General features: G+C 38.3%; 1 protein-coding gene across 1 annotated transcript in view; it reads left to right on the forward strand.

The window, feature by feature from the left end:
• Ankfn1 (ankyrin repeat and fibronectin type III domain containing 1) overlaps positions 1 to 23517 on the forward strand; it is a 133259-nt gene that overhangs the window by 74384 nt on the left and 35358 nt on the right. Inside the window, exons 7-11 of the mRNA XM_076871092.1 lie at positions 1579 to 1686; positions 7982 to 8081; positions 8357 to 8489; positions 8962 to 9078; positions 15742 to 15957. Of these exons, the coding sequence (XP_076727207.1) occupies positions 1579 to 1686; positions 7982 to 8081; positions 8357 to 8489; positions 8962 to 9078; positions 15742 to 15957 (674 nt within the window). The remainder of the gene's footprint in view (positions 1 to 1578; positions 1687 to 7981; positions 8082 to 8356; positions 8490 to 8961; positions 9079 to 15741; positions 15958 to 23517) is intronic.

Raw genomic sequence — 23517 nt, forward strand, 5'->3', positions numbered from 1 at the left:
TTGACTATGTTATACCCCATGCCACCAACATGCTCAGTAAGATGGGACTGAAATGGCTGTCTCTGCACTTCAGTCTTCTGAAAGACAGAATGAAGAGTTGTGCATGGGGGAGAATGGGAAGGAAGATGAGTTACAAAATCTCTGAGGTCCCCTTCTTCGTGGGTAATTATCTGATAGGGTAAGAAATGGTGTTTCCATAATGAATTGCCTCCATTTTACATTATTATTTACAGAATTTCTGTCACATAATAGGCATAGTGCCAGAAACCTAATATACTTCTCATGTAATTCCTGTAAAAATCCCACAAAGTATATACCATCCTCATTTTTCAAATTAGGGAGTAGTAGCTCTGTCAATGTAAGCAACTTGCTTGCAGACAACAGTATAGGAATGCGGGGAGCCAGGATTCACACTCAGGGGTATCTGACTCCAGAACCTGTGTTCTTCCTAATGGTATAGCTCTCCTGGCTTGGAGAGACGATGGCAGGAAGCTTTTACTGAGTTTTGACTGGCATGACATAGGCTTAACTTTCTGAATGAGGAAGATCCCATATTTCAAAATAAACCTACGGGGAGGGAATTTGGAACTTGTTTAACTAACGTTTAAGTCTAAGATACACCGTCTTTTCTAGAATTAACAGTCTTTTCTAGGGAAGAGTGACCAGCCTTTTTAGAAAAAGCAGTTCACCTAAGAAATGCTTTAAGTTGTTGCTTTTAACAGGCTCAGAAAGGAAAATGGGGGGAGGGAAATAGAGGAGAGGAGGGATGAACAATGAAATGACTGACCTGCTGAAAAACAATCTAGAGTTGGAGACAGCAGAATTACAATCTTGACATTAGTCCCATATGAGTTATTACCCTTGATATCATTATAGCCAAATGGAATGAAAATAGAAGAGGGAGAAAAGTCTCAGTGGGTATTGCAATTTAAATTTGCCATGTAAGCTAATACTGTATATTCAAAGACTGAGCAGACAGGGTGGTTGGTGGCTCGGAGTATGTGCAGGGGGTGCTGTGCCAGCTAACCAAAGCAGACATTCATTAGAGCAAAATGTAGATTTCCATTTCTTGGCATCCGACATGGGCTCTTTCCTTGGAAAGAAATGTCAATTTGGCCCAAAGTGTGAAACCTACAATAAAAGCATTGGGACTGTGGATTTCATCTAGTCTGCACATTCCCACCCCTTTCTTTCCTACTGTGGAAATCCAGTTGAGGACTTGGGGTGCTGAGTGGAGAAGTGGCAGGGGAAATGATTAGGATGTGGGATGCTGAAAGGGGCGGGGGGCTATGATAGGAGAGATTGGACTCCCAAATGTCCTATTTTCTTTTGGTTTTCAATTGCCATTTTCCCTTGCCCTAAAACTGCCCAGCATAAGAAACCAACCACAATTACTGTTTTGCTCAGGGCTCTGAACAATGGCAGCTTCCAACTACTTGGCTAGCTGTGGGTGTGCTGGGTGCTCATCCACAGAGCCTGCGGATAGTGTGAGCAAAACCCCAGCTCCTGAAAGGCTGGGCAGGGAAGAGGCCTCCCCTGCTTTAAAATTTCACTCTGTTTGTTTCTTTTGTTCAATAGACTGGAAAGACTATGACGACAGAGAGCCCAGACACAAGGGACAGAGCGAAGTTTTGGAGAGTCTGCTGCAGCAGGTCCGAGCCCTTCATCAGCACCACAGTTGCCGGGGTAAGGATAAAAATCTGAGCTGGGCCATCGAGTGAGGTCTCAGTGGCGCCGGTAATTTTAGCAGTTTCCTAGCTGGGTCATACCTTCTCATTCATCAGGGAGAGGGAGATATTAATATTTGTACATCTGGAATCACTTTACAGCACTATCTTGCTTTAACCCTTCAGCAGAGACTTCCCTTTTCCTCCCTCCCTTCTTTTCTTTTTCCCTCTCGCCCTCTCTGTATGAACAGTCTGAAAATAAGCACAAGAAAAACAGCAGCTGCCATAAGTTCCTTTCTCTTTGAATTGTCTTCTCCCAAGACTCCTCCATGGTGCTGGGTCTTTGGGGATATTCAGCCTCAAAATTTCCACCCCCAAGGGAAATTCCCTGAGCATCCCTGAGGGAGCGCAAACAATTATAAAGATAATCATAAGAAGTCTTCAAATCTATTCAGAATATAGTTTGCAATGCAAAATTTCATAGTGTCTCCTTTTCATCCTCATTTTGGCAGTTATAACTGAGGCTAAGTGACTTGCCCTAGGTCACCATGCCAGGAAAAGACAGAATCTGGATCCAACCTGGGTTTTCTGATTCCAAGTTCAATCATCCTGCCACACCTTATTTCTTTAGTTTCCCAGCCTACATCAGGACTGGATGCTGAACTTTTAATCTCTCCCTGAATATTACTGCTCCTCTGCACCACTGTGCAGGAGAAAAGGCTGGCACACCTTCCCTAGATCTAAAGCAACTGCACCCAGAGAATCTCTTCAGTTGTTTAACTGAGACATGGTCAGATTTCTGATCTATGCAAGGATTCACAGAAGAGGTACTTATTTTATTTGGAGAATTAAAGTCTCCATAAAGTTTTCATTTTCCACCCTCCCATCAGCTCTTCAGCTACATTGTGCTCTCCAGATTTAGGGCACTGCTGGGTCAGGGAGGGGAAAACTCCACAGTTGAAACTAAGAGATGCTATGCTAGCTTGTTTGCACTAGGTATAAATCATACTTAGCATTAGCAAAAAGTTTTCCCAATTACCATACAGCTATGACAACAGGGCCCTTCAGAAATGTTGGCTCCAGCTAGCAATGAGAACAAGTGTTTGCGAGAAAATAATGTTTTTCTAATGACTGGTTCATTAGGAGATGTAAATATGTATGGAAGCAGCTTGAGAAGGAAACCCTAGTGGGATTTCCATTCCCTGCTCTCTAGGAAGACTGTACCCAAACTGGGACCTTTAACACTTCACACTGACTGAAGTCCACACAGTTCTCAGTTATCCAGGGCTCATTTAACCCAGCTGGGGATTACCTGGCTTCTTTCTCTTCTGCCTCTCCATCACTTCCCTTGTCCATTGTTTCCTGTATGGAAGCAAAAACAATAAAGCAATTAAACTGATGGTTCTTTACAATTCATAAGCACTTTATTTTTGGTCCTTACCAGAGAGGGAAAGCTAAAACTACTTGTAAGGATGATGGGGCCAGGCTTGGTGGCACATGTCTATAATCCCAGCAACTCCCAAAGCTGAGGCAGGAGGGTCACATGTTCGAGGCCAGCCTCAGCAATTTATAAAGACTCTGTCTCAAAACAAAAAATTAAAAGGGCTGGGGATGTAGCTCAGCGGTAAAGCACTCCTAGATTCAATTCCCAGTAATAAAAAATAAAAGAATGATGGGGTTTCCCCCTAAGATTCCTTTTGGATTACTATCTAATAATCAGGAAATGACTCCCTGGCCAGCCTATTTCTATAGTTGCCATTCAACTTCTGTCATGTATATGCTAGTTACTGCAGGAACATAAATATATACATGATATTAGGAAAGATTTAAGTTAGGCCTAAGGTAGAGTTTCTTGAAAAGGAGAATTATTTTTTATATTGAAATGCACTCTGAACATATAAAGATACTCAGATTGTACCCAAAGAACAGCTGTTCTATAAGATACTCAGTTAGAAAAGGTTCTCTTTGTTAGGTAGTTTGAGAAATGCTACATTTTTCATCCCTCTCTCAGAAATGTAAAATAAAAATTAGAATATTAAAGACACTAATAAAGAGGCATAATAAATTTGGTTAAACAAGCATTTTCCAAACTTCTTCAGCAATGTAAAGCATTTTCATAACATTACTACTCCAAGGCACAAATTTTGTAAAATGCTGATCTGTGATACACCAAGATTAAGGGTATTAATGTGCACAAATAAAGGTGTGATTAGAAGATGACTTAACACAATTTCATCTAATTTAACAAATAAATGAAGACTAATATAAGTTTTGCTTACAGAGAACTAGAAATTTGCTACATAAAATATTCAATCACATTGAGCCAGGTACCCCAGTGGTGCACGCCTGTAATCCCAGCAGCTTGGAAGACTGAGGCAGGCGGACCACAAGTTCAAAGCCAGCCTCAGCAACAATGAGGCACTAAACAATTCCATGAGACCCTATCCCTAAAAAAATACAAATTATGGTTGGGAGTATGGCTCACTGGTTTAGTGCCCCTGAGTCCAATCCCTGGTACCCACCACCCCCACAAAACAAAACAAAAATAATTCAACTACATTGAGGTACTATGTGGCTTACTGGGAATGTAAGTCTTTATAAAATTTATAATTAGAAAAAATAATTATTTTAAATCCCAGTTCTACCATTTATTAGCTGTATGTCCTTGGGGAAATCATTTAACATCTCTGAGCCAAAGCTTCCTCATCAGAAAAATCAGGATAATAATATCCAATTTGCAGTGTTGTTACGAGGATTAAATCAGATAATAGATTAAATTCACCTAGGACAATGTAAGCCCCCTGCAAACTCTAGCTTGTCTTTCTTTCATTGTTCTTCCAGATGAAGAAGGATACTTGCTATCTTCAGTGCTTTATTGACATACCTTAAAATTAAAATGCAGTCAGTGACTCCACTGAGATGAGGTGGTGTAGTCATTAAATACACAGTAAATTCCAAATACAGAAATAATACACCATCTCTTCTCCTACCAGAACCCTGCAGAGACAGTGTGGAAACTCACAGAACCAGAACTGTGCAACAAATCCGCAGGCTCAGTGCTAGGATGAAAATTTGAGGGAGATGTAAAACAAACTTTATTGTTTGCACAGTTCATGCCCTTAACAGACATAGTGAATTATAAAGCAGCCCACTGTTTTCATCCTAACAGAGTGAGTTTCAATTATCATGCAATTATTCAATTTGCAAACTGACTTTAACTGAAACCCTGCCTACTATGTGTCAGGTGCTAGACAAGCTAGTATGAGCAAAGGAAACTCCCTGCGCTCCAAGCACTTACTGTTTATAATCCCCAGACTATTCTCCGGTTGGGCCAATCGTCTCTCAACATAATCAAGTACATCAGGCATTGCTTCAGTCATATCTCCTTGAGCAATGCTCTCATGAGGCCGTGCCTTGCTGCCACTTGGGCAGGTAACTAGCTGTCTTCATGCTCAGTGTACAGCAGTCCCCCTTTCACTACCATGTTACAGACTCTTCCTATCACTCTCCAGTGCTGGATTTCTATTTTCTGTACCCCAGGTCTTCCTCTTTCCTGTGGGGAGATCTTCTTCTAGTACCTTCCTGAGAGGGTTACTTGGGAACTAATTTTTGGAGACATCCCACGTCTAAGGAGAGATGTATTCTACTTATCATTTACTCATAGTTTGGACAAGTGTAGAATTCTCAGTTGAAATAATTTTCCTTCAGATTTGCAAGACTTTGCTGTATGTCTTCTAGCTTTTGGAGATGACAAGTCTGATGCCATTCTGATTCCAGAAGTTCTATTCCCCATCCCCCTTTCTGGAATGTTTTCATTTTCTTTTGACTTCACTATTCTAAAATTTCACTGTGATGTGCCTTAGAATCTTTGTCTGGTTTCCTGGGGACTTGACAATTGCGGAAGTTTACATCCTTCAATTGTGTGACATTTTCTTATTTATTTAATTATTCCCTCACCTCCTTTTCCTCTCCTTTCTTCTACCAGAACTCTTTTTATTCAGATGACAGATCTCCTCCATTGATCCTTTCATTTTCTTTTCTTTTGCTTTTTTTCCGTCACTTTCCGTCCAATGTCCTTTTACCCTAGATCCTTGAAGGCCAAATCAGCTTTATTTTCTAAGCCTTACACTGGATTTTTAAGTTTCTGATATTATTTTTTAATTCTTAATATTCCCTTTTTTCCTATAATTGGATCTTTTTATAGACCCCTGTCCTTTTTACAGTAATGTGATATTTTATCTCAATGATGGGCTGTATTTCATTTATTGTTTTCTTTTCAGGATAGTCTCTCTATACTCTAAGTTGTTCTTTTGTTTATTTCTGGTCTTTGTATTATTTCATGCTAGATGTGTTTCTCAACTGCCTGGTGATCCTTTGCCATTTGATTGGCTAAGAGCCATTGGCATGCTCTTTATTTACAGCCTTCACTATAGGGTGAACTTGTACCACCTTTTCATGGGGAAATCCCCAATGTTGGAATCTTCAGATATATTCTCTTAGGATGGTCAGATTCCCCAGAGGGTACAAGTTCGGGTATCATTGTTCTGAGAACCCAATGGTTTCATCTGGTTTGATATTATAGCACAACTACTATCATCACCCATTTTCTTTGTACCTGATGTCTCGCTATCTCTCACTGCAGAGACCTATTCTGTGGTTTTGTTGGATTTTGATTTGATTGGGTTGAATTTGAGTTGATTTTTTATTTGTTCATTTGTTTTGCTTTCCAGAGATAAGCCAGTTGCTTCCATTTATGGTGGGGATGGGCTATTTGTCCATCTCTGCAGTAGGGGAGAAGATTTATAAGTCTAGCTGCTTGATAATAGATTTCAGCCAAACCTTCTGATTTTAGCTCCTCATGCACTCCCACTTCCAGCATCTCATGGTGCCCATGGGGTGAGGTGGGTTACTGTTCAGCTTCTTCCACTGCTGCCTTAGACTCTGTCCTTCTCAAGTCCATTAAATCCATCTGTCCATCTGCTTTTCAGCAACCAGAATTTACTTGCTTTTGTCTTATTTCCCATTTATTTGTCTTTATAGATGTTTGTCATTTATTTCACTTTCTTCCTTCCTCCCTTTCTCCCACCCCCTCTTTTGTTTTAGTGAAGTTTAGGAAGAGAGTGGTGTGTGGTGAATATGTTTACTTTGCAGCATTTAACAGAGTCCCAGCAACATCATTTTCAAGCAGCCAAATTCATATTCAAGCCAGGAAAAAAGAATGTTTTTGCTTTCTTCTTCTAGGAATAACCAATACCAGCCCAAGTTTGAAATACTTCTATCAGTCAGCTATTCCTATAGGCTCACACGTAGAGCCACATGGGGCCTCAGTCATGGGCCATCTGCCCAGGTTTCTTTGCCCAACAGCAGTTATATGGACCGTGTTGTTCTCAGCCCCAGTGACCTGTCTATCCAAAGTTCAGTGATTCCACCAACAATTTCAGCTTCCTTTCATTTCATAGAATAAGAGTTGAAATTAGTGATCATCTAGTCTAGCTCTATGGAGAAATGTTTGCAAAGACTGTTACAGGAAGTCCAGGAATTCTACTAATTTTATTAGCAAAAGTTTCATTTTGTTAACAGAAGAGCAAAACATAAGCAATGAATGATTTGCTCACCATTGTAGCTACAGTGCATAGTAGTTGCTCCAAAAAATACATTTGAAAGAATGTCTCAGTTTTTCTAGATAATGACTCCACAGTCTTCAGCAATCCACTTCACTTTTCAGCCTGTTTCTTCTTCTGAATAAAGAGGATAATAACCATACCTATCTCCAAGTATTTTTGTAAGCCAGCAGACAAACCCAGAATGCTGTTAGTAGGAGATCAGAAGTAGGAGTGTGATGGAAGGATTTTGGGTTTTTTTCCTATTTTCCAGACTTTCTGTAATATGCTTATATTGATTTTATAATGAAAAACTTTAATGGGATAAATAGACTAATAAAGAGTGCTTTGGAAACATTGAAAAGTGTGTATGTGTTACTTAGCAATTGGTGAGGTGGGGAGGAGGGCAAAGGAGTTGATTTCATTTCTTTTTAATCCTACTTGATAATAAATCACTCATTGTAAGAGAATCAACAGAATATCAGTGGTTTCCATTAGAATTATAAATATTATTCATCTCCTACATTTTTGAAGAGTTATTAATTGAGTTAACCACTGGCATCTCATAAGACTTTCTTATAAGAATGAATAATCCAAATCCCTACATGAAACTGATACGTAACACTGAGGGGACAGAGGATGGGAAAGCAGGAAGAAGGAAAGGGGAGTGTTAATCTGTCACATGGAATTTATGACTTTTTTTCTGTGTTCCAGAAAGTTCAAAATTACAAACCACAGGCCGCAAGCAGTCAGTATCGAGGAGCCTGAAACACCTTTTCCATTCCTCCAATAAGTTTGTGAAGACCTTGAAACGGTGGGTCTTATATAGTTTTCCAGGAAGTCTTAACTTCTCAGGAATGATCTGGTTTTGATTCTGAGTGGAAACTTGGTAGAAATTTCTTCTTTATTAAATAAGTAAATTCTCCTGAAAATTTAGGCAAGATAGTAATTTCTCTGAGTTCTTGTGATAGACATAGCAAGAATATGTTTAAATTCATATTTCATCATGTAAAAAATATTTTTTCTAAGAGTGAGTTTGGTAGAGGTGACAGCTGAAGACAATTTTTTTATTTTGCTTTTTCTTTTTAGGGGACTCTACATAGCAGTTATATTTTATTATAAAGACAACATGTTAGTCACCAATGAAGATCAAATACCAATTGTTGAAATAGATGATTCTCACACCAGTTCTATTACACAAGATTTTCTGTGGTTCACAAAGGTATTCTGAGTTCTGATTTCATTTTTTTCCCACTTTGCATCAGTGTTCTGCACATAAATCTCTGAAACCTTAGTTGAGGAGGTCTCTAATGATCAAAGTTTTGGGGGTGGAAGTAAATTATCTCAAAAGTCCCTTTCAGACCTAATAGGCTCTATGTCATAAAAAACACCAAAGTAGTGTCTACACTACATTTTCAAAGCAAAGAAGCTTGCATCCTGTCAGAGTATGTCTCCAGTATTCTGAGTTATGGGATCATTTGGCAAAGACTAAAATGTGGATCTGACTGTTTCATTAGCATTCAGATCTTTTTCCAATTGGACAGAGATCAAAAAGTTGTTTCGTGTGTATCTGAAAATGGACTGGAGAACAAACACCAGGGTTCAGGTTTCCTTCTCCCAGCTTTGCTTTGATGCCACAACCTAAATCACGCACTGGCTTGGACGATGATATGACCTCGTGACTTCTTTTGCAGCTGTCTTGTATGTGGGAAGACATAAGGTGGCTGAGGCAAAGTGTACCTATCTCCATGTCTTCATCCACAGTGCTGCAAACTCGGCAGAAGATGCTCACTGCAACTGCCCAGCTACAGGTGAGGGAAAAAATTTCAACTCAAACTCTCAAGGAAGTGTTTTATTTATTTTTTAAGTTGGAGCATTCAGTTATCAGTCTTACCTGGAAAGGAAAAGGGTGGGTTCCTTCCTGTTTCAGATCTCTTGACACATGAAGGAATCTTGGACAGTTTGAGCTGCATGTCTACTTATGTGGGAGCCTATGTCTTTGGCATGACCCCCTAAACAAGAACTTAGGAAACTTAACATTCTAAATTTGATATTAATTGTTCAACAACTCAGTTCTTCTTAAGGGCTTCAGATTCATCACTTGCAAAATAAGAAGAGTTTGACTAGATCACCTGAGGGATGCTTGCTGTTCTGGCAGCCTATGCATCAATAAATGTGTGGAAAAGGAACAGAAGCCAGCAGATGTTTTGAGGAGTTTCTGAATGTGACACTTTTGGTAAAGCCATAGGCATTTATGCTTACTCACAAAGGGTAAACAACCAAAAACAACTCTTAAAACAGCTCTTCCATATTATCATTCAAATTAGATCAAGTCCCTAATCCTGTAATAATCTTTGTAGGTCACAAATCTTCTAGAAATGGCATTGAATTCTAAACAAGTTCTTCTGGGTTTTCCTCTCATTGTTTTCTGGTATGGCCTTAATTTGTGCCTCTTAGCACAGAAAATCATCTGCTAAATGAAGTCAGGGTCCTTAGGAGATCACAGAATCTTTTCCAGAGTAACTACCTACAAAGCTGACAGTAACATCAAACTTAGAAATCAGCAGACAGGAATCCAAAGCTGTGTTTGACTAGGCCATACCAGCCATGGTATTAAAATAAGATCATGAAAAAAATCTGTCCTCCCTACAATTATGGAAACTTCATTTCTTGAGCCCCTACAATAATAATAATTCAATCCTCTGCATGAATAATAATTACTGCGTTGCTAATAAAATTAATTCTGAAAGGTTACTGCTGCCCCTCTGTGCTGTACTTCATTACATAGGTTGTTTACTGCCTTGTGGCCTCAGTGGCCTCAGAGGTTTTAACAAACAGTTCTCTTCATTTCAACCTACTCTTTGTTGCAGAATCTTCTCCTAAACTCAAGGAGAATTTCTTGGAACTGGGCCATGGAAACTGTGCTGAATTCATAGTATTCCTTCCTTTCATCACTGATCCACTTGATTGGACCATACCACTCTCTCTCAAACTTCTCGTTCTTTAGGATGAAGTACATACCCAGGGGGCTCAGACCCCTTAGTGGACCCTCCCATTAGCTCACCAGGCAGCCCAGACCTCATGGATTGTAGACTGAGCAACCTTGGAATTTCAAGCAAGGCTCTTTATCATGTGTTTATTGGAGGCTTCCTAGAACACTTTCATCTGATATCAGTAACATGAGAAGAATCAGGCTGTTACAAGCCAATGAAGTCAGATGCTGAAGGATACCATGATGGCCAGTGTGACTCCACTCAACTACTCTTATTGCAATAGTCTTAGATTTTTTGGCCTCTAAATCTATTGATCCTATCATTTTTCATAATGCATTATGCCTTGTTTAAGTTTTGATTTCTTTATTTATCATAATCATCCCCTTGAAAATATTCTAAATGTTTTCCCTCCTATTGTTTACTGGGGAAAAGCTCAAGTCTGAATGATATAGTATAATATATCTATATTAAAGTAGTTGCATCTTGCTTGCATCTTGCAGGAAAAAACTATTAAAGTAGTTGCATCTTGCAGGAAAAAAAATATCACACACAAAAGAGGAAAATTGACTGTGTTTGTGTTAAAGTCATTCGTGAGTGCACTTCTCACATGGAATGTTAACTAGTGTCCCATTCCATTTTTAATAAATTGCTTTCTCACACTATAAAGCAACTATTTAAAGCCTTCTCCTTTCCTCCACACCCCATTCCCCACATTCTCTGTGTCCATCTCAGGTGATGACTTTACTGTCTAATTCATTAAGTAAATAAATGAGAATGGGAATAATTTTTTCACCAAATTTACAAACCTCCTTGCATTGATCCCACCTTCTCCTGCTTCCTTCCTATTCCAACAGCTAAAGTCTCACTCCTCCTACCAAAGGCTCATCCCTCCACATAAACTCTGGATCCTGTCTCATGCCCCCCCCCACCCATGCTAATTTAAAAATACTCTAGTATTGCCAATTTGACCTCCCCCAAATTCTCACATGGAATGTTATCCACTTTCCCTTTCAGCTACCAAACAATCTCTCTCCTACCCTCTTACACCCAAAATTTTTAAAACATTACCTACATTATCTTTTTCCATTTACTTCCTCATTTCCCATAAACCCTCAGCCCTCTCTGTCACTTTTGCTGCCACTATGCCTGTAAAACTGCACTCTAAGGCCACCAGTAACCAGAGGCAAATAATACTAATAAAGTCTGCATGAGCCCTTGTGAGAATGGAAGACCTGATGTGTTCTAGGTGAGGAGGAGAAGCTGGGTTGAAATCAAGAGGCATTCTGATAAACAGTCTAAAAGAAATTTTGAGGAGAAAAGGGGACCAAAAATTCCAGTATATAAGGGAGAGGGAACAGGAGAAGTAGGGCTTCTTTTCTCATTCTAAATAAATATTCATTTTATACCTAATTTTATATTTGCAATTCTGTATTCTTTCTCTTAATGATATCCCCAAAATGATAATAGTGAAGGCCCCCCCCAAAATTTTCCATTTTCATCTCTGTCAATTACCTCTGTTTCACTCAATCCAATGACCACTTTAAGTCCTCTTTGCAACTGATATCCCGGCAACATTGGACACATGTGGTCCCTTTCTCCTTTTTCAAATTGGCATATTCATTGGCTTCCACAATTCCACACTCCCCTGATTTTCTTCCAGCTGTCTGGTCTGTCTTTCCCATTCTCTTTTGCTAGGTCACATGCTATTTTCTGTTTAGAGTCCTCTTCTTCTACCTCTTTTTCTTGATAATTCTTACACTCCTTCAAGTCTCAGCTTAATTTTTATACTTCCTTTCTCTGATCTTCTGATTAGGTGACTCATTCCCATAGCATCTTGTATTCTCCTTTCAGAACAATGGCCATAATCCCATTCATTGTTTTATCTTTATCTGAATAGTGATCCACTTGGACCATGACTTTAAAAAATGACCATGAGTTTAAAAAATACATCTATCTTGATTACGTCTATATCCCCAACGCCTGGTATATGTTGGGCCTTCAGTACCTACTAGTTGGATGAGTATTATATTTGTCATCTCAACCCCAGGGACCCCAAAAATTGCAGTTAAGGGAAACTCCATCTAACCAAATGGAAAGTGATCACAGAAATGTGTCTCATACCACAATTAATACCTGGATATTTCTCCAGCCCTGCATAGCAGTCACAGCCTCAGTCCTCAATAAATATTCAGCACCTTACAGATCCCTCATCAAAAGTATGTTATACATTCCTTTCTCTCCTTCATGTTTCTGTTTGCCCGATTAAATAATAAAGTTGCTTTCATTTTTTGCTGTGGGCTCTATTGCCCAAACTATTTTCTGGTCTCTAGGATGAAAATGTCTAGAAATATGATATGTTTAAATGACATAAGAGTTTGTGTCCAAGGTCACACAAATAGAAAGTGGTACTTATGGATTCAAATCCAGATCCATGTATCTCCAAGGACTGTATTCTTCCCAATATTTTAACATATTATTGTGTGCTAATTTACAAAAAAAAAGTGGGCAAAGTTTTTAAAGAAATTATCCACACTATATCAAAAAAGAAAAAGTAGAAATATATTCCACATCATTTGCAGCCTACTTAGAAGCAGCCTTTTATTGTTTCATTTAAAAGAAGGTAAAATATGCATTAGTTAATTAGTTAAAATTAACTAGGCAGAAAGAGAGAGACAGTATCTGTTAGCATTTGGGGAAGAAAAAATAAGACAAGAAAGCCTGCAAGTGACTAAGACCTAACATTGTGTTCTTTCTTTCAGAAAAATAGCAAAGTTCTCTTCTTAGGAAGAGACAGAAGTATACTTTGCTCTCACAGATGTTATCTATACTACTTATCTCAATACAAAAAAAATCTGAAAAGTGTAGATTGTATTACATTAAATTTTCATCCTCCATAGTTTTTTAAGAAATTAGTGTTAATGAGTAAGAATTAGGTGACACTTTTTGATGATATTGTGTTTTTTTCCCCTTTCTCAAGGGAGGGAAAAAAAGGGGTTCTCCAAAATTTTATTGTTCTTTTCTAGGCCTTCATCTCCTGCCTCTGGACTTCCTTAAACTTCTCATGTCACCTTAAACTAAATACATATCTCTAAAAATGTGTCTGTAGTCAGGGTTTGTTGATAGTATTTTAATATGTTCTGTTTATAATCTAAATGCATCCTGCCAACTATCAAGTGCTCTTATTCCTCTTTACCCTGTAGAATCATCAAGAAACTTAACCTTGATTCCATAGTATGACAGGTATTAACATGGTCAATTTTTTTCCTTTAGGCCCAAAAGAACCCTGAATCTGCCTCTTTGAAATACAGCTTCAACTTATTTTCACAAGAATATTCTGCTTTTAATGGCACCCCACACCCAAGCTAACTAGCCAACCCAATTAATGTCAATGAAGAATTTCAGGAAGATTTTTAGTGCCTTCTTATTAATCCCATTAGAAAACCTATTCAAAATTGACAGTGAACCAATGACATTAACCCTATACAAATGAAATGACCATCTCAATCAGTGTATATCCATCAGCCTTGGTCCACAGCAAATCATAATTTCCAATGTCTTAATGAAAATATGTATGTTAATTGAATTGACAAACAATTGAGTTCTCATTATGTGCCAGACACTGTGCAAAGGACTCAGAGACACAATCATGAAAGATGAAACAATCATAATCTTATTAAATGAACATCAATCTTATTCAGTAAAGTCAAAGATGTGCTAAGATAGAAGTTTGCACAAGAAGCAACAGGGAAAAAGAAGATGGTAAATTCAGAGCTTTAGGAAAATCTACCCAGAGAAGGAGAGACTGAAAGACTGAAAGGGCTGTATCTTGAAAACGAGTAGGTGTAAGCCAAGGTGGACTCCAATTAGAACAGAAAAGAAAGTCCACACACCATTTAGTAGCAAGCTTGAGAGTTTGCAAAACACTTTCTCAAGCATTGTTTAACTCCTCAAACACTCTTAAGAGGTAAGGATTATCATAAGAGATGTCTGAGAAGGAAAAAATTTTAAATTAAGATAGTGAAACTCAGAATCAGAGAGAATAAACAGTCCATTAATGAATGGCAGCCAGCCCTCGAACTCAGTATCAGTTTAAGTCTTAATAGCAGTGGTGGCTGAGGCTGAGTCTAACTGGCTCAAGAGAACCAATTGTTACATATTGAAAACTTGGTGTTATACCCTGGGTATCCTAAAATCAACTGTGGCAGGAATACTTACACCATAGAGATTGGTATATGCTACAAATCAGTCATGCCCCATTTTTTTGTTTTGATTCATAGCCCATTTACAAGCATAGCACTGCATATTTAGCAAACTGCCTCTATATAAAAACCATAGAACTACATAGGAGTGAACTAAAAATCTTATCCAAACTTACTCTGATTTAGAAGTAATTTATTAGAAAGAAAAAAATCTGAGAGATTAGACTATTTTTAGAAAATAATAATTCTGACAAATGAATTTTTATGATATACTAATAATTATGAAATCCCTTACTCATTATGTGTCTGATCTTTATGAAGAATAAGAAGCTTAAGACATAGTCCTTACTCCAGTGTTTTCACAGACATGAATACTAACCAGCTGGCTCATTTATTTTTAGGACAGCCTTGTCATTTTTACAATTTCCAATTCACTTTTGCTTTAATGCTAGCAGGTCATCTCATCATAGTTTATATGAGTTCACAAAAGTACCAACTGGGAGCTTTGGGATTTTTTCTTTTTTTTTGGAAACATATTTAAAGCAAGAAGGGATTTTATCCTAATCATCCAGTGCTCTACGTTAGAAATCTTCACACCCTGCATATTTGTAAAACTCCTGTTGATTCTAGTAGTACCCACCCAGACCCCTCCACATTTAGTGTGGCATTCTTCCTTTCCTACCTTTCTAAAAGTATTGTCTGCCTTAGTTGACCTAGTTCATAAGAAATTTTAACAAACCTTTAAATAAGTAAAACTCACCGAAACACAGATAAGTCAAACCAGGCCAATCTCTCAATTAAAGCATCTTGAAGGGAATGTGCAGTCATTTGGGGATCTGTACAATGTGCTACATTGTCAATTCACTTCTTCATTTTAAACAACCCCACCTCATACTAGCTTACTGTAGATCTCTTGAAAACTCCACAAATAGCATACTTGAAATATCAGGCATTTTTCTTTAAAACATCTGGGATTCTCTTCAAGTGCTGGTAACTGAGGTTTATGTGCTGGTGTGTCTATGTGGGTAAGAGATATTTACAGATATTGAATTTGCTTAAAAAAACATAATATTTGTGCCTCTTGCTATAATCTTTGCAGGCTCATGGTGAAGATATTTTCTTTGAGCCTCTGTTAAAAACATTTCTATGATGCCACATATTTTAGGTTTAAGTCTTAAAAACACTTCTCAGAAATCAGATAATTATTCACATCTTTTGTTGCAATTGTGTTCATTTTCTTTAATAATATCATCTAAGCTACCAGTAATCTATTTATTTCTAGAATTTACTTGGAACACACAACTTGGGAAGAGTTTACTATGAGCCCATTAAAGACCGGCATGGAAACATACTCATAGTCACCATCAGAGAGGTGGAGATGCTTTATTCCTTTTTTAATGGCAAATGGATGCAGATCTCAAAGCTTCAAAGCCAGAGGAAGTCTCTATCAACACCAGAGGAACCAACAGCCTTAGACATTTTACTGATAACCATCCAGGTACAAATTGTTTTGTTTTTCATTGTTCTGATATATTTGAAATCCCAAATACTATTATGCAGGCTCTAGTGAAATATACCAAAAAACATCTACAGATGCAGTGGTGGAGTAGAGAGATACCAGAGATGGGCCATTCCTCATACTCCACACACAGGAAAGATGCCAAACTTATTTTTATTTATCCCTCTCTAGATCTGGAACTTGTCAAGTAATACACAGAATGATTGCTCTGAAAATGCCCTGACCAACTGAACCAATAAGAAACACTCAGACCAATGACTGAGTAGGTTATCTATCCACAATATAACCAAGACATCAAACCAATACCAGATTGGACTGTAAAAATAATACATGTAGATTGTGTGTTTGGATACATTTATATGTATATGATACTGAACAAAAACACTTTGATATATACTCACTCTTGCTTGTTCTGTACAATACTTTTTAGAACAGACAGGCATTATTAAATCCATTTTAGGAATAAATAACCAGGATTCAAACAGGTTAAGTGACACGAGGGTATACACAAAGGTCAATTTAGTGAAGTTAATGATGCTTCTATGTCATTCAGCTCTTTATTTGCACAAGCCCTTTCAAGGCACTGATCAGCACCCTGGCAATTTTGCATTGATAATTTTGTATCAGAAACTCTATTGGCTTCAGACCCTGAAAAACATGGAATGCATTCTTGGGCACACAACTAGAAAATGGCAGAAATGAGATTTCAACTCAGATCTTCTGATTGGAAGCTGGATTCTTTCTGCTCTGTCATAACCCATCTTGGGATAGGAGTTAGGATTTTAGTGAATGAGGGATGGAAGATGAAATAAAGCCTGAAATACTCATCTGAGTACTGAATAGGCACCAAAATTCAGAACCCAAGCACCTTGGATGCAGACTCTTGGCCTGGATGGCAGCAGTGGGACACAAGCCCATGTCTATTCGTAAGTGCATGCTCTGTCCCAGCGACCACTCTGCCTCAAGTGTTCTCATGTAAACATGAACATCAAACTGTTTCTCACTGTTTCTCTCCCCCACCCCTTAAACCCTGTGATGAGTGTGAGTTGTATAGAACTCTCCATCTAGGTAGAAAAACTGGCAGAAACAGCTACTCTAAGCCCCTTGAAACAAATGACATATATCCACCAGACATCCCATCTGGAGTAACAGGAAAGGAAGGGCTCAGTCACACATGAACAAGCTGAATCTGCACATTGGCCCCACTAGCCACTCATGGTCACCTTCAACAGCTAATTTACTTTCTAACTTCCTTTCATTCCCAACTGAGGAGTATCTGGTACAATAATCTCATCTGTTCATTACTTGCACTGGCCCAAAGCAGGACAAAAGTCCAACACAGCAAGGTTAAGCTAATTGGTCAAAGCCAATGCCTCTGGATTTGATTTTATGGAATGTGGGTTCATAGGAAATTGATAGAGAGTGTACGTTCATATGTGGAGGTGGTGGGGGCAGGGAACACAGACACATTCGTGGCTCCCCTCTTCACCTTTTATAAGCAAGTGCTAAAAGAAACATTTAAAAAATCATAATAAATTGAGCTTTTACAGGGTGACTAATACACTAATCCCCTATAGGGATAAACTGGGGTCTGGGCTACCTTTGCTCCTAGAAACACAGCCCAGGCCCCAGCATGATATAATACCTGGTTTCTCCTAGACTTATTACATTAAAAATGTGTTACAGGTGCAGAAAAATTCCAATCTGGTGAAAGGTTGTTAGCGAAGGAGACCAAAAATAGAGGCAGGATCAGGTTTCCACACAGATCCAAGTGGAAAATTTACCCCCGCTGACTGGCGCATTCCTGCTTGATGTCATTCCCACCCACCCCACGCTCCCTTTTCTTCCCCCCATTTTTTCTCCCTCCCCACCTTCCCATACAGGTCCTATGCTGGAGAGGAAGTGGGGAATAAAAATCCTAGGGCTGGTATCCAATCAGTTATAGATTTAAGATTTAATTATGTCAGATTTAAATTGGCTACACCAGCTTAAAATGAGGTTTGAGCTAGGTCTTGATGGTGGCTCAAAGCAGTCTGGGTAATTCCCACAATGACAGGCTTGATTTTCTCAGGGCAGTGGAGTGATGACCATCAGGCAACCTGATTGGAAACCTAGGTTTTCTCCTGCTACCTCACAACTTTGGAATCAGGCTGACTGGATATGACTCCTGACCCCACCCTTTCTAGTTATGTGACCAGAGCAAGTTACTTAACTTCTCAACTCTTGTATCTCCTCCTCCTCTAAAAGCTCTATTTCTCAGGGTTCTAATGATGACTTAATGGGTTAATATGTAAAGCAGTAGAAGAGTAGCACAGTTAACATTCATGATTTTTTATTATTTCTTCACTCAGAAAAATCCAAGCAATACTATTTCTCCTCAGGACACACCCCATTCACCTCTTCCCTGCTCTCCTGGGATACCTCTGGCACTAGCTCAGCCATCCCTTAGGACACTTCATTACTTCATACACCTTTCAAAATAATTAGGAAAGTCTGTATAAAAACTATATAATCAGGGCTGGGGTTGTGGCTAAGTGGTAGAGCACTTGCCTGCATGTGTGAGGCACTGGGTTCGATTCTCAGCATCACATATAAACAAATAAAATAAAGGGCCATTGACAACTTAAAAAATATCTTTTAAAAACTATATGATCTACAATAGGGTTTTCAATAACAGGCCAAGACTCTAACAAAACCTCAGCCTGTAACTAATCTACTAATCCATAGGGCCCAGGGAAGCTCCAATACCCAACTCCCTCAACATCCTGACCTCCTCAAACGCAGACCTTCACAACTGACCTCTCTCAAGTATCTATAAGAGAAAAATTGTTCTCATGCTTTCCTGCAAAGGAGAGATATGGATCATTTAGAGTCCCTCTAAGCAACCTAATTGGCAATGAATGTATATCCAATAAGAAGGCCCCTCTTGGGTGCTGGGTTATTCTCTTCAGGGGTTATTTCAGTAATTGAACACCTCATACGTGAAGTTTCCCCTGAAGATTAATCTCTCACATGTTAATTCTAACTTTGTAATACTTTGTCACATCTATATTATTTATTCTCATGAAAACTCAGTTGAGATTGAGTAATTCTATTGTCTAGTGCACAGATGAGGCCATGGATTTCAAGGAAATAGCTGGGCAAAGTCATATCAGCTGAAATGCAGCACTATGAGATACTAGGACCCACATCCCTGGTCCCCTTCCCATTCCACCACCTTGCTTTCTCTGCCTACTATCTTTAAGATATGTCCAGGGAAATCATGGTGAGGCTGTCCTCTTTCTCCTCCCATTCCTGTTTTCCTCTCCTCTTCTTGTCATCTGTAGGTACCCAATATCTTCTTACACTGCAGGTACCCAAGACCAACTACTTCTTCCACCCTTCTCTATTGTTTTCCTGCACTTTTCTATTCTTTCTATCCCCAAGCAGCAACTAACATAAGTATCAAAACCTACAGGAAACAGAAAGATTAATGAAAATGAGCTAATTTCTTAATGACTTAAGAAACAATTGAGTTCACACAAAAACTCATTCACCAATATTCATACAATCAGTATTCATAACAGCCAAAGGGTAGAAACGATCTGAAAATCCAAGAACGCTGATGAGTGGGTACACAAAATGTGGTGCAACCATATGGTGGAATATTATTTATCCATAAAAATGAATGAAGATCCATGTTACAGAATGGATGAATCTTGAAAACATTATGCAAAGTGAAAGAAGACCAACACAAAATGCCACTTATTGGATGACGACTGTATTTAAATGTTTGCTATATCCATAATAAGCAAATTCATATTAGTGGTTCTACAAGCACAGAAGGAGAAAATGGAGAATGGTAATGAATGTGAGGCTTCTTTCTGGAATGATGAAAAGGGCCTAGAATTAGACAGTGGTGGATAGTTATACAACCTTGTAAACATACTAAATACCACTGAATTGCATGCTTTAAGAGGATGGATTTTATGGTATATGACTTATAATGTTTAAAAAAGAAAGAAGTGAAAGTAATAGGGACTACATTAATCTGGAGAGTCCTTGTCCTATCTAAGGAGGCATTCCTATTCAGCCTCAGCTATTACAGTGTAAAAATGTAATCCCATTGATTAAGTATGCTCTGCTTTTTAAGAGAAGTTAGAAATCCAGAGTGTAGGGTGAAATCTCTTTAAAATTTGGGAAATAATTCAGAAAATTAAAATTCTTTGTGGTTTAAACAATCTTGGTCTTGCAAAGACTACCAGTCACGATTTTGTGACTTGTACTACCCTACACAATTCAGCTTCCACACCTCATCCAGCACAATAAAGGCCCTGCAGTTATCTTAAAAGCATCTATCTATTGTTCCCTTAAAAAGATCTCAGGATATCTGATCAGTATGCCCTTCCCAGTTACTGCACCCACATAGCATATTTTCCCCCAGAGGCCCAGCCCCAGAACCTACCACCTCTGGGCCTTTCACTTCATATTGAATAAACAGTTTTATCCAACACCAAGGAGGTGCCAGGCACTCTTCTAGGTGCTATATGAAAAACAAATGAATAAGTCAAGGTCCTTGCTCTCAAGGAGTTTAGTCAAGGGAGGGAGACAGACTTGTAAACAAATCAAGGTAATACAAGGCAGAATTAAACCAGAGCCCGATAGCAGTACAAACAGTGTACTATGGGAGCACACACAAAGCAGCTATTAATTCTGCCTGGAAATATCAGGGAAGGTATTGCAGAAGATGTGGCATTTGGCTGAGCCATGAAGGTAAGTTAAGTTTATCAGGTGGAGAAAAGACAGCAAGAGAAGGGAGTGAGGAGGAATTAAACTAAATAGAGGAAATAGTAAAGAAATGAGGCAGAAGTTGGAAGAGTAGATCTCACCCTCTCTTGTTTCCACATGGACCTTACAGTCTTCTTATGGCCTTTATGGTGGGTTAGAAAAATTGGCTTACATATTTCTCCCATACACTGAAATGTTAATTTCCATGAAGGGAGGAATCATGTCTTGTTCATCTTGGTGTCATTAATAACTTAGCATAATGCTTTACACATAGTGGGTGCTCAATAAAAGTTGGTAGGATAAGCGAATAAACTAACAAAAAAAAGAGAAATTCGGGAATGTATGCAGACAGAAAAAGTAATCCATTATGGTTGAAGATAGGGGACACTAAAGGGCTGTAATGGAAGGTAGAGGCTAGAAATGCAGGTTAGAGGCTAAATCAGGTAGACCTACAGACATCCATTTTGGTTTTACAGGGCCTTTCTAGTGTACTTAAGCTTATTTCTCTTCCCAAGCATTTTTCAGGTTGCAAAAGCATTCTGACCAATAAAGAACAAATGACTATGTAAAGGCAAGGGAATTCATAGTAGATGCTCAGTAATAGTCCTTTTAAAATTGAATGAAATAGTGAATTACTCCATCCCAGAATGGTGTTGGTTTTTATAAAACCACGGTATGTTCCTAACTCACAATCTATTTGTGGTCACTTCTGACTCGCATGTTTTTCTCTCATACCCTGACCCATCCTATCTTTGTACTCTTGGGTTTGAGTCTTTACAAGCACATTTTCTTATTAAGTTTCAACCCTAATTATGATAGGCTTATTTTTCCAATACATTGGGTCATTCATAGCTTTATTACTATTTTCCAGAAAATCAAAACCACACTAAATTTGGGACCCACAAATTTGACACACACATTCTTGATTTTCTTTGTCTGGAATGTCAACAAATAAACTGAACATATTGGTCTTCTGGACCAATCCCTCCTGAGCCATCACTCAATCTATATACTATTCCAATACCATCTTCATTAACGACAAATCTTCAACCCAGATATTCAGCTTATTAAAGTAATGTGGTCATGATTCTGCTTGTTTTCAGGTTATCTTAATGACACAGATTACACTGGAGACTTGGTAATCTGGTCCGTGAATCCTATTTTATAGCTGTTAGAAATTAAAGTTGTCTGTGTGATTGTTCTTCACAAACCCATGGTGACTCCTCTTTAGTGCCTTGGGATTTCCTGTGTGACTGCAAACTGAATGTTTGATTGATGGTTCTTTCTCATTTTTCCTAAAGATCAATATGACGAAGGTCTTTAATTACTAGGGTCATCCTGTGTTTTTCCCCTTTCTGTTGCAAAGCCAGGCATATTTGTCCTTTGGTAGTCTTGAGGGACTTTTCTAGTTCTCCATGACTTCTCAAAAATAATGACCCATGAGTCCATAGCCACATCTGCTTGTTCAGTAAGTGCCCCTAGGTTGCATATGATCAAATTCTTCTGATCAAAGAAGAATTGGCAATTAATGTATATCCTTCTATTTTTTATTCCCACATTAACCATTTCTGTCTCCTTAATTAGTTGTTTATTTCCTAAAACACCTTGACCAAACTTCAAGTCAACTGCTTACTTAAGATCTATTTTTAAGAAACACGATTGAAAATATCAGTAAGTTCGGCCTTTTTCATCCTGGTAGTAATAACAATTCATCCTTCTTGATGAGAAGATTGCTTTTTTGTACATATTATATTGTCTTCCCAATTATAACCATTTTTTATTTTGTCCTTTTCTACAATTACCATGTTGTTGTCTCTACTATAAAATTGACTTCAGTATGTTATAATCACCAATTTATTCACCTTTCTCTACCTCCTCAAGAGTAGGTATCACATCATCTTTACCTGAAACCCCATTATTTCCCATAGTGACCAATAAACCATGGGAATTCAAGCTTCATAAAGATGGGACAGACGATACAATATACAACAGAGTATGTTAGATTCTGCAAATAGTTAATCCTACAGATGAGAACTTGTTCCTTCAGAGCACAGAGGAAGCCTCATACCTTTCTCTTCCATATATACAAATTTGTTTATTTCTTGCCTCATCTACATTTAGTAGAGAGTTGATTCCCTTTATTTTGCTCCTATTTATTCATCTTTTGAACAAATCTTAATTGTAAACATGTATGAGGTACATAATGATGTTTGATACATGTGGGCAATGTAGAATGATTAAATCAAGCTAATTCGCATACCTATCACCTCATTGGCTTATCTCGTGTGTGGGGTGTGTGTGTGTGTGTTTGTGTGTGTGTGTGTGTGTGTGTGTTGATACTTTTGAAACTTTATCTTAGTTATTTTACCCTTAGTGAAAACCAAGCTTATAGGAAACCTTCCCTTATGATCATTACCCGATTCATCACTCCTAAATTTCTCACACCCTTCTACCCAAAGGTTTAAAAAGCCTTATCTACTAATATGGGCAGAAGGGAAAGAGAACTGTGTTTTCTAATTATTCACTATGAGTCCCTGCAGTTGTTCAGGGAGGCAAAAGTCATAACCCAAATAGTTCACTACGTACTGATCACAAATAGAACAAGAATTGATTCAAATATCTCTCTGTACTTAGTTGGCACTTCTACTCTATCAACAACTTCATTCAGTCTCTGCAGCCTGTAGAATATTTTGATGTGACAATACAATGTAAATCCAATGCCAGTCCATTGCAAAGCAAAATTTTAAGTATTGCAAAAGATGCAGAATTTTG

The sequence above is a fragment of the Callospermophilus lateralis genome, chromosome 11 (assembly GCF_048772815.1).
Source record: "Callospermophilus lateralis isolate mCalLat2 chromosome 11, mCalLat2.hap1, whole genome shotgun sequence".
NCBI classification, from domain to species: Eukaryota; Metazoa; Chordata; class Mammalia; order Rodentia; family Sciuridae; genus Callospermophilus; species Callospermophilus lateralis.